This window comes from Perca flavescens, chromosome 2 (genome assembly GCF_004354835.1).
Source record: "Perca flavescens isolate YP-PL-M2 chromosome 2, PFLA_1.0, whole genome shotgun sequence".
NCBI classification, from domain to species: domain Eukaryota; kingdom Metazoa; phylum Chordata; class Actinopteri; order Perciformes; family Percidae; genus Perca; species Perca flavescens.
The window spans coordinates 10,831,703-10,849,971 of NC_041332.1; the positions used below are offsets into that span (position 1 = coordinate 10,831,703).

At 38.5% G+C, this 18,269-nt stretch overlaps 3 protein-coding genes across 3 annotated transcripts; all 3 read right to left on the reverse strand.

Moving 5' to 3' along the window:
- Positions 1-2,935: 2,935 nt before the first annotated feature.
- On the reverse strand, positions 2,936-10,112 carry LOC114564700 (uncharacterized). The gene is made up of 9 exons (XM_028592210.1): positions 10,095-10,112; positions 9,782-10,015; positions 8,483-8,587; positions 8,020-8,217; positions 7,077-7,403; positions 6,398-6,755; positions 6,245-6,302; positions 5,490-5,674; positions 2,936-5,102 (listed from the first exon to the last, which is right to left on the reverse strand). Exons 2-9 carry the CDS (start codon positions 9,963-9,965, stop codon positions 5,066-5,068), a joined length of 1,452 nt encoding a protein of 483 aa, XP_028448011.1. The 5' UTR covers positions 9,966-10,015; positions 10,095-10,112; the 3' UTR covers positions 2,936-5,065.
- A 2,491-nt stretch (positions 10,113-12,603) lies between these two features.
- Positions 12,604-14,460, reverse strand: LOC114562139 (sialoadhesin-like). The gene is made up of 4 exons (XM_028588424.1): positions 14,251-14,460; positions 13,683-14,037; positions 13,530-13,587; positions 12,604-12,741 (listed from the first exon to the last, which is right to left on the reverse strand). Exons 1-4 carry the CDS (start codon positions 14,387-14,389, stop codon positions 12,604-12,606), a joined length of 690 nt encoding a protein of 229 aa, XP_028444225.1. The 5' UTR covers positions 14,390-14,460.
- An 859-nt stretch (positions 14,461-15,319) lies between these two features.
- LOC114562143 (uncharacterized) lies at positions 15,320-17,519 on the reverse strand. The gene is made up of 4 exons (XM_028588436.1): positions 17,300-17,519; positions 16,987-17,220; positions 15,646-15,750; positions 15,320-15,378 (listed from the first exon to the last, which is right to left on the reverse strand). The coding sequence occupies exons 1-4, from the start codon at positions 17,514-17,516 to the stop codon at positions 15,320-15,322; spliced, it is 615 nt and encodes a 204-aa protein (XP_028444237.1). The 5' UTR covers positions 17,517-17,519.
- Between the last annotated feature and the right edge of the window lie 750 nt (positions 17,520-18,269).

The window sequence follows — 18,269 nt, forward strand, 5'->3', positions numbered from 1 at the left end:
CAGCCCGTTCTGAGCGATGTTGAACGAGAGTATGTGGAAATCCAAAAAACAATTAAAAATTATTTTCCTGCTTTTTGAAATATCTTTGCTTTTTGAAATGGATTTGTATTAATCCAAAAGACAGCTAAAACTATACTTCTGCTTTTGAAATACATCAGCTCAAGAACAGTGGAGACTGTGCTTCTGCTTTTGACATGAGTTAACCCAAAAACAGCTAAAATATATTTCTGCTCTTGAGACTATAATACTGCCTTTGATTTTGGTTTATAAGTGCTAATGTGCCTTTAGAAATATAATCATGCTAAGTTTTTGTGATACTGATATTACTATAAACATGCTTAGAGACATTTTAGTGTGAGTTGCGGTGTGAAGCTGCCTATTTGACCCTGCAGTCGGATAGAGGAAGTGTCTGCAAGAGGCTTCAGATGCATAAGTTGCTTTGTGTAACTGTCTGTCTGAACCTGCACAGCTGGAAAGAGGAAGTGCTGTTGGGGCCCTGTGTACAGGGGTAGGCTCTGGGTGCACATAAGAGGTGAAAAGATTACTGCTCTGACCTATTGATCAATGCAGCCGAACTGAGCCGTTAGATTCTATGTTAGATAGCAACATGCATATGTATAAAGGAAATATTGTCATATGAGATGGTTTTTACGTATATCCAACCTGATGCTTGCTTTAAGACCGTATTACCATGTAAGGTGAAACAAATGCGATAAAACACACCTTGCTGTGATGGGGGGTTGAACCCCAAGAAATGTACATATAAAAATGGGTGCTTTGCCGACAAGCGCTCTCTCTCCCTTGGGCTCGTTTTCTGCTCTTTTGACCAAAACCCTACGAGTAGGGACCTCCTGTGTCTTAGAGCATTTTTTGAGTGATTCTGTTCATTTTGCTTGTTAACTTTTTGCTTTTTAAAAAAAAAAAAATAAAAAACCACCTGTGTTCGTCTTGAGCAAGGTGACCCAAAAAACCTTGTGAGTCTTTTTTTGCTTTTTTAGACGACCTTCTTTCCTCTTTTCCTTTTTTCTTCTTTTTTGCCACTTGCCTGCGTGAGCAGGGACCCCCCTAAAGGAGAAGTGGTGGCCTCCTCTTTAACCGTGCGGTTTGCAGCAACCCCGGGGACCGACCTGACAAGCAGACCTTTGATTCTTCAGCTGAGCGGAAACCTCTGTGACCACGGCAGAGGCAGCTGTCCGAGTGTGAGTAATCAATTGTAATTGTTTGGTTGTAAAGATCTTCTGTGTGCTGTGTATTTCACATACGGGAGACATCTAGGTTGTCAATCAAAAGCCTCTTGTCTCGTCATCGGGTTTCCACTGTAGCGAGAACCCGCCAGTGCGGGGGTGTGTGTGTCTCTTTAAAAATAATCTAAGAACCATAGGGAAGTATCTCAATTAATTCACCTGAACCTATTAATAGTTATAATACAATATTTATAATATTTGAACCTCTAATATTTTAATACCTACAGTATTAAATATAGGGAAGTATCCGAAACAACTCCTCTAATATAGACTTAACCATCCGCCCCGCTGACAGTATCTGTAACGGCTGTACGGCAAAAGAGGGCTTAGAGGGCGAGGGTTATCGGGGGGAAGAAGGGGGGTTGGCTTTAAAAGAAAAAGCGATACTATGCCTCGATAACTGTCACATCGTTACACAGCGACAAGAGATGGTGGCGGTCATCGTTCGGTCTCATAGATCTATAGTTATAGTCATAACTTACGATCTATTTCGACCTCACTCAGACCGCCACCACCGTCTTACCTTGGATGATAGAGCTTGAAGGCATGTATGCGACACACAAAGCTTCACATGCCTGTCCCACTTCGGGTGGAGTTTGAAGACATTCGGCCATCTCTGCAGTGGCCGAGCCCTGAGAAGGTGGGGCACCAATCACTGCAGACAGCGAGCTAACGGGAATGAACTCAAATCAATTAAAGGTTTTTACTCCTGTAGAGAAAAAACAACCTGAACAAACAGCATAAGCACTTACACACAACACTTAACCGGAAACTGCAAGCCACAGTAACTGGCGCTAGTAAAAACTTGAAAAGGTTATGTTGAAGATAAAAAAAGTTAAAACCATGTTTATGTTTTAGTACAATATACTTTTAGGTAAAAAAATGTAACTTAAAAATGTAAACTGTTGTGTGACTGAGTGAAGGAAGGCTCACACCTTCTCAAGCTACTAGGTCATGGCTGTTTTTTTAGCATGAATGTAAAAGCTCTAGAAGACTTATTGTTTAAACAACTTTGAGAGCCATCCCCTGTGGAGCTAGACATGATTAGAACAAAGAATGTGTATTCATATAGTTGGATTGATTGGGAACGTACACCTTTTGTTTTGAGAGATATCTGACCAATAGGGGAAGATTTCATTTGAGGAACCACCTAGGTTTAGGGAATACATGTGTGATCCGGAGGATGTCTCAGGACTGTTTTTATGTGACTCCACAAGGAGAAGCATGGATTCAGTCCGCTGTCAGCTGCAGTGTAACATTTTGTTTTTGTCGTGTCATTTTCATCATGTTGTTCAATTAAACCTTTTGCTTAACTTTCAATTTGACCCCAGCCCCTCCTTCCTCCTCAGAAAACCAATGAACACGTCATTTTAGACATTTTCTTAACAGTTAACACAAACTGTGCAACAACTCTCTGTTATGAAATGCAAAAAAAGGGAATACACCCAACACAATCCTCAGGGACACAAGGCACCTGCACAAAAGTGACGGATCGACAACAGCAGAGTCCCAAATGTTGCGTCTTAATACACAACATACCTGGTCTCGGATGAGGCGAGTAAAGCAAAGAGGATGCCACCTGGATGCTCTTATGGACGGTGGCCAAGCCTCCTAAGGTCATACACATGACTTTGTTGACATCATTTTTATTTTTTTATTTTTATTTATTTATACAAATCATTACAGTCAAATACAACACAAAATACACAGAACAAATGACATACAGCATTACATCAGCTACACAACATACAGGGGTACAGCCACAGTCAATAGGCCTAGGTGGACAGGCTGGTAGGCAGAGAAAAAAAGAAAGAAAAAAAAACCCTTATTAATAAGCCCTTGAGGTCACAAACGACTCATATAGAACCAGAGTTCTTACAACTTAGTATTTTTGGAGTACTTAATTGAATCAATGTACTACAATGTGCTAACATAATGTCTCGAGGATAGGTTGAAGGATTGTATCATTCAAGGTAAGACCGTGGTGACCGTATGAGTGATGTCGAAATAGATCCAAAACTTTGTTTTAGATGTTAATGTAGAATAAAAGATAAAAAGAAGAAAAATTGCTTAAATATTTTTAGTTGTCAGAAAAGAAAAAGAAAATTATCTTTTAAAATATTACAATACATTGCAAATATATAAATAAACCGGTAATTGAGATGGTCAAATTACTCACTAGGCTTTCACTTATCATGGTAGTAACGTTACCTTCTTCATAAAAAGGTAGGAAGTAAATAATCTAATCTGCATTTCGTTGTCTCAGTAAAGTTACCTGTACATTGTGCAATGACCATAAAGTTTATTACAAAAAAAGGCATAAAGGAACCAACGTTGTATATTAGAGATGTATTATGCCTGTTCATGGTGAAAATAAGCGATTTATTTCAAGATCGCATATTCGCCCCATAGGGTTACACTGTAGAGCCATCTGATGTTGGTATACAATATGGCGCCCATGATTTATATATATGTCAATGGATTTGAGCCTTATATACTTATGGATTTGAGTTGGCCACACTTTCTAAATAGGGCACTAAAAGAAACATCATCACAGAGACCCCTTGGGGCCATTTCAGGAAACCAGCATTACCAGCTAACGTTAACTCAAGCCTTCTACTGGATAACAAGTCTCTGTTGTAACCTATTACGCATTTTTATACGAAAAGCATATAACTTGCGGCTCTTGAAAACAAAACGGGAAAAAAAGAATGAACCAATATTTCCGGACGACCATCAATTAACGTTAGCTAGCTAATGCTAATATGTAAAGCTATTATAGTCAACAAAGGCATCAATGCAAACAAACAATTTTCTGTTGGGTGAGTATTTATTAATAAGTCGTACATTAGCTTTACTATATGTAGCTAACATAAGGTATGTTACCCAAGTAAGTGTCCACATAGAATAGATTATTTAATGTAGCCTAATAGCTACAATTTTTAGAGAAAGCAGTATGTTAGCTAGCGTTAGGTTAGCGTAACGTTAACGTTTCGTGGTTGCTAGCAGGACGTCACAAACCTAACAGTGCATACAACAAAACGGATTTAGCTTGTCAAACTTGTTAATTCCATGTGTTTATAGTTGATTCCCTAGCAAATTGATAATAAATACAAGTATGCTATTGGACACAATAATGTCCGTGCAGTGCGTATTTCCCATTTGTAATTAGCCTTCTAACGTTAAGTATAACACCTATAACTGCACAAAAGATGTTTGAGAACAAGTTTTGGTTGTGGTTCTGTCAGAAAGGTGTGCTAATTTAAAAAATATCACTGTAGTTAGTCTAAATGGTTCGTCCCGTGTAGGATTGCACTCAGTTCATTCAGTTGTGGGAGAGAATAATCCTGCAGGACTTTAATGTAATTTAGCTACCTAACTTCGATGCATTTTAACTTTCTTAAGTTTAACAGAAATAGCATTTGTTTTAGGGTTGTTTCTGCATATTGCGAAGTATTGTGTTGTTCTCACATTGTATTGTGACACAGTGAATGCCTGCTTAACAAGTCAAGGCTATATGGTTAAATATATAACAGACTGGACCGTAAGAGAATCAGCGTAACTAAAAGGTCCTGGTTTCCCTTCCTAAAACAGGCAGTGGGTGACCATCAGCGCTCTCAGGTGTTCCTGAGGTATCATTAGGATGCTGGACGTCTGCCTGCCGATTCACAGTAAGCTAGTGTAGATAAGCTCATCCACTGAAGTCCCTAAATGCAGAATTAAATGCAGAGATAAACAGAACAATCCAAGTTCTGTCACAGAGCCAGGTGGGTTGTTACATTCAGTCTCTTTAAGTTTTTACTTGCTGTGATGTATACGTTCTAGAGATCCACTGCCTGTTCTTCACTGTCCGTTAGCCTGTAAGTGAAGAAAATAATGCATTAATGTACTGTGGGTTAAACGTGGCAAAATATTGTAAAATGTATATACTTATAAGGAAAGCAATTTTCTCAGGTAAGTTTGTTCGCAATCTGTAACCCAGTTTGTCAACCCTTTGAGCAGAAGTGATGTGTTCAGTGACACTCGGCGTAAATACACAATTTTTGACCGTCGATCATCCCAACATGGAAATCAATGTAAACTTTAAACAGCACAATGAAAATGTTTTCATTTTTATCAGAATAGTACCAGTAGTTTCTTAGATACCAGGTAGCCCATGCTGTAATAAGCTACATTATTCTTACAGAATATCCCTTAAAAAGGCTCTGGCTAATCAGTTGTACAGTAATAGCAGGTGATGCTTACTCATCAATGGTCATGTTGGGTCTGAAGTTGACAACAGCATAGGGGACGTCCTCTTGTTCTTCATGTTTCTGGACTGTGCTGTAGAGAGCGTCTGTGTGGTTCTGAGGGAAGTGGACTCTGCTATAGTTAAGATCATCTTCTGTTGGTTGAGCCGAGATGTCATGATGCAGGGAACCAAGGTTTAGCTGATAAAGAGACAGGTGAAATAATATTTTACATTGCACTGAATATAATGTTTTGGCTGATCATTCTACCCCAATTAATATAAAATGATTCAACTGGGTGGGAGTGTTAGCATAGCAGGTACTCAGTGGCCAGAGTAGCTCTTACAGTTCATCAAACATATGTTTATTAATACAATTTCTAATAAAATGTGTAGAGAAAACGTAATTGTATGGCAGCTTTTACAGACTGTCCAGAGACCAAACTTCAATCATATCAGTAGTGAAAAATGTGACTAGTAGATATAGAAATAGATAGACTAGATAGTGTTTTTAAAAAAGACTGATTGACCTACCATGGCAGTAGAATAAAAGATTTAGGTCCAACATTACAAAATATAAACCTTATGGAACAATGTGTTTCTGAGTCACCAGAATAACAGTGTTTTAATAAAGTTAAATCATAACCTAATCAGTGAGTTGAAGCTGCTGCTCTGTCTTGGATGAAAAACAAAATTTGATCTGAAGAGAAGCAGGATGGAAGATGGCAATGTTTTTCTAAAGTAGCAAAATTGTTTAAATAATTTTCTTTACCTGCTCCAAGTTGTCTGAGGTTTCAGTTCTAGGAGGTTGACTGGAAGTCCTCTTTCTTCTGGTTAGAAGAAATGAGCGCATATACAAATGAATAGGTGATACCAGGTTAGTGTGTGGATATCATTGCTCTGATCAGAGGACAGTGTTGCTCACCTGATCCACCAGAAGGCAGCGAGGGGTATAATAACCAGGAGAGCAGCACAGACTACTGCTACTGCTGCTGCTGCTGCTGGGGTCCATTTTCCCATTTTACTCTGGACAGTCAGGGTCTTTTCATTAGAGCTGATGTGGTGGGGGGTTTTGACGGCACAGGAGTAATTCCCTGCATGCTGTCTGCTGACTGGGTCCAGAACCAGGTGTTTGTTTTGCTTCTCTGTCGGGGTCAAAGGTCGACTGTTCAAGTACCAAATGTAGTTTGTGTTGTCAGTCAGAGGACAGCTGGTACTGCAGCTCAGGGTGAGTCTCTGGCCCTCTGTCACCACTGCAGAGGGAGTAAACTTCACTCTCAGACCTGAAAGATAATTAGAGCGGTCACTAAATCCTCAGTTAGTCCTCATACCTAAACAACAAAACACATTTTTGTCTGTGTCTTATAAAAGAACCTACTTAAGCAAAAATACTTGTATAAGTGTTAAATTGGGTCTGGTTAATCTGAAACAACTAAAACTATGGTACCTCGTTAAAGTTAGAGAAAGATCACCCTAATGCTAAAAAGTAACCCATGTTGTCTGTTAGTAGTGGATGGGCCTTTCAGTGTGCTGACTGCTGGTATAACATGGTGTGGAAGTCAATAATTCCAGACAAAAATAATGTATTTCATCTAAAGAGTTACCTGTGACAACCAAACTCACTCCAGGTCTCAATCCTTGGTCATCGCTGTGGTGTCTGAATGTGTATTCTGCTGAGTCATTCTTCGTCAGTTTATTGATTCTCAGGATGTGGTGATTCCTAAAGTTGTCGTGATACTTCATACGAGTTACATTCTTAATTGTCTCTTTCACTTCTTCCTGCCCACTCCTCTTTATTTTATACCATAGTTTAGACTTGGGTTGGTAGTTGGGAGAAGAGTATTCACTTGAAATGTTCACTGAAGAACCTCGGAGAGCACAGATTCTCCTGCTGACGTAATTCACAATCAAGCAGTTCTCATCCTTAACACCTGAAAAATATAGATGAAAGACAAGAGGCCGTTTCACTTTAAGTAATGTCAAAAATGACCTTTAATAATGTCTAAATTAAAATTCCTGTTTGGTAGAATATATCAACTTTCTAGACATAAATGTTAGAAATTAGGACCTGCCAGTCTCAAACTTCTAGGCTACGCCTCATAAATACTTTTTTTCTGTTAATATTCTATCAGGACCTATCACACCTAAAAGTTCTTAAACTACTTAAACAGCCATTTGGTTTGTTCTTATTAATGCTTAATATGTTTGTTTGTGTATGTATGCACCAATCACCAAGGCATATTCCACGTAGAGTAACTACTGTGGCAATAAATTCCTTTCTGATTTAATTAATTGCTTTTAGCCAAATAATAATATAACACTGTTATGATCTGTATTCAACTTTATAAAGCACAGTGGTCAGCAGCAGATCCCCAGTAACAGAGATTGAAATACACTTAACAAGATATGCAAATCAACACTACAACCGCAGTCTAACAGTGAAGATCAGATTAAATCGACATGCCTCAACAAAATCACAACTCCATTATGCTGTAATATGTTTGATATTTTTTCTACATCACAGACCAGAAGTTGGTTCATACTCACAGACTTCAGCAGAGCGCAGATCCTCGCGGCCTTTTACACCACAGGAGAAGGTTTCAGCAGAGGTGTTGGGAACTACAAACTTTGGTTCCTCAACTACATGTCCGCTCTTATACCATATAAAGGGAGTCAGAGGACAGCTTGTGTTACAGGTCAGTGTGACATGGCCTTTAGCTGCAGGACTCCTTTGAACATGTACTTCTGTTGAGGGATGACAAATGTATTTTTTTTATCAGTTGTTACATAAAATACATTAATATCATGAATTATTAAACATAAACTCAAAGCATGATTAATCCAGAAAACTGTGGTTATTGTGCTTGTAACAATATAAAAATCACCAAAGATAAAAGAAGAGCTATAATACAAAATAAATCATCCATTGGGAAATAGATCTAATAGATGATTTTAAAGGGTTTAGAAGTGGTGGGGTGGGAGTTGTGTTTGTGTTTTTTGGAAACGTAACCTCTGGGATATGTGATGGAGCAGGGCTCTTCCTCTGATGTCGTCTTATAAGAACACATTCTCCCTTTAGCATAGGTCACACTGAAGCAGGTCGACGTGACAGAATCTGGACAAAATACATGGTTTTGGTTTTTGGAAAATGTTGTCAAATAGTCATTGTATATCAGAAGCTTTAGGATTTATAGTTCCAGTGTGTGAATAATAGAATTATTCTAACATATGTAGCCAAAACCCTTATCCCACTAACTGCCTTCAAAGATCGTCTGTCATTGCTCCTGTCCGATCACTGTATGTGCTAAATGTTCCCTGTCTTTTACCCACTGTTTTTGCATACCCTTGCTCCATTATCTCTGTCATGCCCCATTGCATAATTGCACAATGCACATCCACACCTGCATTATCATATTTGTTTACGCTATTTTGCACTATTCACCTGCCCTAGTATGCTCAAACCGTTATTTCTTTCCACCTTTGTTGCCACACAACTTTTGTACATCTACAGATCGACTTTGCTATCTAGTCCTCAATCTGCACTAACTGTATATTGACTATATTGACTCTTTACTACATCTCAGCATTTATATAGTATGTCTATTCTTGTATACTGTGTTATTACTGATCTTCATTACTACCTAGACCACACTTTGCACTAACTGTACTCTGACTCTTTACTACATCTCAGCATTTATACAGACTGTCTATTCTTGCATATTGTATTATTACTGATCTACATCTCTACCTAGACCACCATTTGCACTAACTGTATATTGTCTCTTCTCTACATTCAACATTGATATAGACTGATTATTGCTTACTGTGTTATCACTGATTTACACCACTTAATAGACCGCAACTTACACTAACTGTATATTGACTCTTCACTACACTTCAGCATTTATCAAGACTGTCTATTCATATACATTGTGTTATTACTGATCTACTTCACTAACTAGACCACTAGACTTACAGTTTATCGACTCTTTACACCATCTCAGCAGTGATATAGACTCTCTGTTCATGTATATTGCATATCCATCGACTTACTTAGACCTCACTACGTGCAGGCATTTGTAATGCCCACTTATTCTGCACTTTATGTAGCATATTGCATTCTGTATTCTTGTACTGTATTGAATGTGAAACTATTTGTTGCCTTCCACGCCTACGCTTTTCTTGGCCAGGTCGCGGTTGCAAATGGGAACCTGTTCTCAATGGCCTACCTGGTTAAATAAAGGTTAAATAAAATAAAAATAAAAAATATGTTTCATCAAATATTAAGGAGCTAAATGCTGTCCCTCACCCACTGAGACTTGAGGGGCTCTGAGATCCTCGTAGCCTTTGATAGCACAGGAGTATGTGACTGCTTCCTCACTGCTGACCAGCTGTTGGTACCAGGGAGACCAGTCCTGATAGAGGAACTTTCTGTTCTTGTACCAGATGTAGACTGCAGGGTTTTCAGTCAGAGGACAGCTGGTGCTACACATCAGTGTCACTGTCTGTCCCTCTGTGGCAGGAAGCACCTTTACCTGCAGGTCTGAGATTGTGGAGAATAAAATAAGAATTTGGATACTAGCCTTAGTCCTAAAGTAATAAATAACTGGCAGCCACTGTACCTGCAACCTGGAGCTCAGTTTTTTGTTCCAGCAGAGTTTTGGGTCGTCAGTAGTCTCTCTGCAGCAGTAATCATTTGCATCGCTCTCTCTCAGATCTTTGATTGTTAGAGTGAAGTTACTCTCTGCAGACATGTTGTACGTCACACGATTTTCATCTGCAGAGACCTCCGTCTGAACAAATGTAGGTCCATTCCTGTGTACAGTGTACCACTTCATGGTTGTAGTGGGATGTTGAGCTGAGCAGGGCAGATCCACTGATGAACCTTTTAAAGCACAGATGCTGTTTGCTCGTCCATGAACTCCTTTAACAGAATATTTTATGAGCAAACATCTGGACAGATGTTCTTCTCTGCATCAATGATACTAAGTCTTAAAGGATTATATTAATATAATGTAGCAGCAGAATAGGTAAAGCTATTGATAGCTACCATTCAATTATTTTATTTTGTATTAATATATATAATGCAATTTAATACTATAATATGTCTACAAATGAACACCCACTGGATTCAAATATTTTATCTCTTTCTTTTTTTCTCTCTCTCTCTTTTTGTTTTGTTTTTTTTACAGTTCACACAGTTAATTAGTGTTATATCATAACGGATGATCAGCAATTCCTACCTGAGATGTAGAGGATCAAACCCATAAACACACATCCAGCTTCTGCCAACATGGCTGTTGTAGTCTTCAGCTTCTAATCAGAAAGGTGGTTGTATAATTTAATGACCGTATTACATCTGTGTCTATGAAAACTTGTGAAACGTTCAACAATATAAACAACTGGTCAAAATCAACAGCAGTCTCCTCACAGAGACAGAATGGACTGTTGTTCAGTATGTAGACGGATAGAAGTAAAACCACATGCAGCTCTGACACCAAACTATCACTTCCTTCCTCATTATTAATCTCAGTAAGAAGAGCCCTCTAGTGAAGAATCTACGTGCAGTTTATAGTGCAGTAGTTATTTGACATCATATTTTGTCATTGAAAACTTTGAATTTAACTTCATGGTGTCGCAATGTTTCTCACTGTGATTTTAATGACAATTATTATTATTTGTTTTCAGTTTTAACATAATGTATTGGCTTTTCATGCGACATGTAGCCGTGTTAACTGATCGGAGAGATGTGGAGCTGTCTGGGGTTGGTTTGTTTTGGGAAAAAAAGTTCAACGAAGACCAAACTTCAAACGTAATATCTAGTATGTTTTAATACACTTTAGATAATGCAAGGTAGAACATGTTACAAAAACCTTTTTTACAGTTACAAATAAAATCAAAAGCAATACAACATACCAGAAAACAAAAATGCTTCAATGAGTTTACCTGACAAAGCCACGTTACATTTGGCAGTGCCATTACTCAATCTATTTACGACCTCATTTCAAGTTATCTGTACAATAGAGCAGGTGTGGTCAGTCTGTTCAATCAGCCCCTGAGAAGTAACTTAACCTGCCACTAACATTGCTTTAAAACTGTGAGGATTCAGCACTGACAGTATCAATGAACACAATCTGCTGCTTTTCACCTTTACAACATGGAATTATTAGCTTCCTGTATATGAGTTTTAAATCCTTCTGTCCGTCAACAATCCACAACAGATCTAAAATCCAGTAGGTGTTATGGACCACAGGATGGTCCTTATACTTCTCTTCCAAAAACATTTCATTTAAAAGTTCACACAAAGTGAGAAATCCTGTCATAACGTGGTCTGAATACAGCTTTCTGGACACCAGCTGCTCTCCGTGGGTGATGCAGTGAAAAGTCCAAAACTGAAAAGTTGTTGCCATGTAGAAGCAGAGTATGTATTCTGGCACAACTTCCTACTACCAAGGTGTATGGAGAAGAGAAAAAAGTCTGAAGAGGTCAAAACTCTGGCAACTTGTTGAGTGAAGAGATCAACTTAGCCTGAAACCATTCAAAAATATACCAAAGCTATTTATGTGTAAATACCCCATTGGCAGATATGTATGTTGATATAGATATATTTAGTTTCATATATCCTTATTTAAATGTTCTTTGTAATACATGTTGTATGATGACCCTGATAAAGGCCCCAAGCCAAAACCCATCGGTCTAACTAAAGATATTCTTAATTACTACTAGTGTTGCTGGTGTTTTGACCTCTCCAAGTTTGTGTCATGTGGTGTTTTGTAGAGAAAAACAGTGATGATGTCACTGAGGCCACTTTTTACATTTACACTCTTCCATGCTAGCTGAGTGGTCACTGCTTCTTCAGAAACACTCTGCCTTTTTTTCTGACAGATGTTTCAAAGTGATTAGCTTTTGCTCGGGAGGCTCAGTACTTTTAAGAAACTCCTGGTCCACATTAGCATGGAGTGAAGTGAAATGGAGGGTGGAAAAAAGCCTTGAAATGCTGGTTGTTGAAAATATTACCACTGATCAAGGTGAGTAAGGCCACTAAGTAGATCCCAATCAGTTGTAATAGTAAGAGATGCTCACTGGGGGGTCGTGCTGGTCTAGTTGACAGTAACAAGGCACATGCTCCTGTCAATTGGGCTTATGTGGTTCGATGGTGGAGTAAAGAGCTTCTGCCTGGTTCTCAGAGAAGTGGAGTCTTCTATAGTGAAGCTCTTCCTGCTCTGCTGGTCGAGCTAAGCTGTTTTCATACACAGGATCAGGGTTTAGCTGATGAGGAGACAAGACAAACAATATTAGTTTGGTATTAGTATTTTATTAGTATCGTGGTACAGGTGAAATAATATTTTACATTGCACTGAATATAATGTTTTGGCTGATCATTCTACCCTAATTAATATAAAATGATTCAACTGGATGGGAGTGTTAGCATAGCAGGTACTCAGTGGCCAGAGTAGCTCTTACAGTTCATCAAACATGTTTATTAATACAATTTCTAATAAATCTTGTAGAGAAAACCTAATTGTATGGCAGCTTTTACAGACTGTTCAAAGAGCAAACATTATATCATTAGTGAAAAATGTGACTAGTAGATATCTAGTGTTTTTAAAAAAGACTGATTGACCTACCATGGCAGTAGAATAAAAGATTTAGGTCCAATATTACAAAATATAAACCTTATGGAACAATGTGTTTCTGAGTCACCAGAATAACAGTGTTTTAATAAAGTTAAAAAATAACCTAATCAGTGAGTTGAAGCTGCTGCTCTGACTTGGATGAAAAACAAAATTTGATCTGAAGAGAAGCAGGATAGAAGATGGCAATGTTTTTCTTATTTTAATTTATTTTTTGGGCTTTTCCAGCTTTAATTTGACAGGACAGCTAGGTGAGAAAGGGGGGAAGATGCAGGAAATTTTCACAGGTCGAATTCGAACCCTGGACCTCTGCGTCAAGGCATAAACCACTCAGTATATCTGCGCCTGCTCTACCCACTGACCCAACCCGGCCACGGCTATGCTTTTCAAAAGTAGCAAAATTGTTTAAATAATTTTCTTTACCTGCTCCAAGTTGTCTGAAGTTTCAGTTCTAGGAGGTTGACTGGAAGTCCTCTTTCTTCTGGTTAGAAGAAATGAGCGCATATACAAATGAATAGGTGATACCAGGTTAGTGTGTGGATATCATTGCTCTGATCAGAGGACAGTGTTGCTCACCTAATCCACCAGAAGGCAGCGAGGGGTATAATAACCAGGAGAGCAGCACAGACGACTACTACTGCTGCTGCTGCTGGGGTCCATTTTCCCATTTTACTCTGGACAGTCAGGGTCTTTTCATCAGAGCTGATGTGGTGGGGGGTTTTGACGGCACAGGAGTAATTCCCTGCATGCTGTCTGCTGACTGGGTCCAGAACCAGGTGTTTGTTTTGCTTCTCTGTCGGGGTCAAAGGTCGACTGTTCAAGTACCAAATGTAGTTTGTGTTGTCAGTCAGAGGACAGCTGGTACTGCAGCTCAGGGTGAGTCTCTGGCCCTCTGTCACCACTGCAGAGGGAGTAAACTTCACTCTCAGACCTGAAAGATAATTAGAGCGGTCACTAAATCCTCAGTTAGTCCTCATACCTAAACAACAAAACACATTTTTGTCTGTGTCTTATAAAAGAACCTACTTAACCCATATTGTCTGTTAGTAGTGGATGGGCCTTTCAGTGTGCTGACTGCTGGTATAACATGGTGTGGAAGTCAATAATTCCAGACAAAAATAATGTATTTCATCTAAAGAGTTACCTGTGACAACCAAACTCACTCCAGGTCTCAATCCTTGGTCATCGCTGTGGTATCTGAATGTGTATTCTGCTGAGTCATTCTTCGTCAGGTTATTGATTCTCAGGATGTGGTGATTCCTAAAGTTGTCGTGATACTTCATACGAGTTACATTCTTAATTGTCTCTTTCACTTCTTCCTGCCCACTCCTCTTTATTTTATACCATAGTTTAGACTTGGGTTGGTTGTTGGGAGAAGAGTATTCACTTGAAATGTTCACTGAAGAACCTCGGAGAGCACAGATTCTCCTGCTGACGTAATTCATAATCAAGCAGTTCTCATCCTCAGGACCTGAAAAATATAGATGAAAGACAAGAGGCCGTTTCACTTTAAGTAATGTCAAAAATGACCTTTAATAATGTCTAAATTAAAATTCCTGTTTGGTAGAATATATCAACTTTGTAGACATAAATGTTAGAAATTAGGACCTGCCAGTCTCAAACTTCTAGGCTACGCCTCATAAATACTTTTTTTTTGTTAATATTCTATTATGACCTATTGTACCTAAAAGTTCTTAAACTACTTAAACAGCCATTTGGTTTGTTCTTATTAATGCTTAATATGTTTGTTTGTGTATGTATGCACCAATCACCAAGGCATATTCCACGTAGAGTAACTACTGTGGCAATAAATTCCTTTCTGATTTAATTAATCGCTTTTAGCCAAATAATAATATAACACTGTTATGATCTATATTTAACTTTATAAAGCACAGTGGTCAGCAGCAGATCCCCAGTAACAGAGATTGAAATACACTTAACAAGATATGCAAATCAACACTACAACCGCAGTCTAACAGTGAAGATCAGATTAAATCGACATGCCTCAACAAAATCACAACTCCATTATGCTGTAATATGTTTGATATTTTTTCTACATCACAGACCAGAAGTTGGTTCATACTCACAGACTTCAGCAGAGCGCAGATCCTCGTGGCCTTTTACACCACAGGAGAAGGTTTCAGCAGAGGTGTTGGGAACTACAAACTTTGGTTCCTCAACTACATGTCCGCTCTTATACCATATAAAGGGAGTCAGAGGACAGCTTGTGTGACATGGCCTTTAGCTGCAGGACTCCTTTGAACATGTACTTCTGTTGAGGGATGACAAATGTATTTTTTTTATCAGTTACATAAAATACATTAATATCATGAATTATTAAACATAAACTCAAAGCATGATTAATCCAGAAAACTGTGGTTATTGTGCTTGTAACAATATAAAAATCACCAAAGATAAAAGAAGAGATATAATACAAAATAAATCATCCATTGGGAAATAGATCTCATAGAAACTATGATTTTAAAGGGTTTAGAAGTGGTGGGGTGGGAGTTGTGTTTGTGTTTTTTGGAAACGTAACCTCTGGGATATGTGATGGAGCAGGGCTCTTCCTCTGATGTCGTCTTATAAGAACACATTCTCCCTTTAGCATAGGTCACACTGAAGCAGGTCGACGTGACAGAATCTGGACAAAATACATGGTTTTGGTTTTTGGAAAATGTTGTCAAATAGTCATTGTATATCAGAAGCTTTAGGATTTATAGTTCCAGTGTGTGAATAATAGAATTATTCTTGCAAGGCATAACATATGTAGCCAAAACCCTTATCCCACTAACTGCCTTCAAAGATCGTCTGTCATTGCTCCTGTCCGATCACTGTATGTGCTAAATGTTCCCCATCTTTTACCCACTGTTTTTGCACACCCTTGCTCCATTATCTCTGTCATGCCCCATTGCATAATTGCACAATGCACATCCACACCTGCATTATCATATTTGTTTACGCTATTTTGCACTATTCACCTGCCCTAGTATGCTCAAACCGTTATTTCTTTCCACCTTTGTTGCAACACAACTTTTGTACATCTACAGATCGACTTTGCTATCTAGTCCTCAATCTGCACTAACTGTATATTGACTATATTGACTCTTTACTACATCTCAGCATTTATATAGTATGTCTATTCTTGTATACTGTGTTATTACTGATCTTCATTACTACCTAGACCACACTTTGCACTAACTGTACTCTGACTCTTTACTACATCTCAGCATTTATACAGACTGTCTATTCTTGCATATTGTATTATTACTGATCTACATCTCTACCTAGACCACCATTTGCACTAACTGACCACCATTCTCAGCATTTATACAGACTGTCTATTCTTGCATATTGTCTCTTCATTACTACCTTTTGCAAACTGTATATTGTCTGATATAGACTCACTGATTATTGCTTACTGTGTTATCACTGATTTACACCACTTAATAGACCGCAACTTGCACTAACTGTATATTGACTCTTCACTACACTTCAGCATTTATCAAGACTGTCTATTCATATACATTGTGTTATTACTGATCTACTTCACTAACTAGACCACTAGACTAACAGTTTATTGACTCTTTACACCATCTCAGCAGTGATATAGACTCTCTGTTCATGTATATTGCATATCCGTCGACTTACTTAGACCTCACTACGTGCAGGCATTTGTAATGCCCACTTATTCTGCACTTTATGTAGCATATTGCATTCTGTATTCTTATACTTTATTGAATGTGAAACTATTTGTTGCCTTCCACGCCTACGCTTTTCTTGGCCAGGTCGCGGTTGCAAATGGGAACCTGTTCTCAATGGCCTTCCTGGTTAAATAAAGGTTTCATCAAATATTAAGGAGCTAAATGCTGTCCCTCACCCACTGAGACTTGAGGGGCTCTGAGATCCTCGTAGCCTTTGATAGCACAGGAGTATGTGACTGCTTCCTCACTGCTGACCAGCTGTTGGTACCAGGGAGACCAGTCCTGATAGAGGAACTTTCTGTTCTTGTACCAGATGTAGACTGCAGGGTTTTCAGTCAGAGGACAGCTGGTGCTACACATCAGTGTCACTGTCTGTCCCTCTGTGGCAGGAAGCACCTTTACCTGCAGGTCTGAGATTGTGGAGAATAAAATTAGAATTTGGATACTAGCCTTAGTCTTAAAGTATTAAATAACTGGCAGCCACTGTACCTGAAACCTGGAGCTCAGTTTTGTTGTTCCAGCAGAGTTCTGGGTCGTCAGTAGTCTCTCTGCAGCAGTAATCATTTGCATCGCTCTCTCTCAGATCTTTGATTGTTAGAGTGAAGTTACTCTCTGCAGACATGTTGTACGTCACATGCTTTTCATCTGCAGAGAGTTCCTTCTGAACAGGTTTAGATCTAACCCTGTGTACAGTGTACCACCTCATGGTTGTAGTGGGATGTTGAGCTGAGCAGGGCAGATCCACTGATGAACCTTTTAAAGCACAGATGCTGTTTGCTCGTCCATGAACTCCTTTAACAGAAGATTTTATGAGCAAACATCTGGACAGACGTTGTTCTCTGCATCAATGATACTAAGTCTTAAAGGATTATATTAATATAATGTAGCAGCAGAATAGGTAAAGATATTGATAGCTACCATTCAATTATTTTATTTTGTATTAATATATATAATGCAATTTAATACTATAATATGTCTACAAATGAACACCCACTGGATTCAAATATTTTATCTCTTTCTTTTTTTCTCTCTCTCTCTTTTTATTTTATTTTTTTTTTACAGTTCACACAGTTAATTAGTGTTATATCATAACGGATGATCAGCAATTCCTACCTGAGATGTAGAGGATCAAACCCATAAACACACATCCAGCTTCTGCCAACATGGCTGTTGTAGTCTTCAGCTTCTAATCAGAAAGGTGGTTGTATAATTTAATGACCGTATTACATCTGTGTCTATGAAAACTTGTGAAACATTAAACAATATAAACAACTGGTCAAAATCAACAGCAGTCTCCTCACAGAGAAAGAATGGACTGTTGTTCAGTGTGTAGACGGATAGAAGAAAAAACACATGCAGCTCTGACACCAAACTATCACTTCCTTCCTCATTATTAATCTCAGTAAGAAGAGCCCTCTAGTGAAGAATTTTCGTGCAGTTTATAGTGCAGTATAGAGTC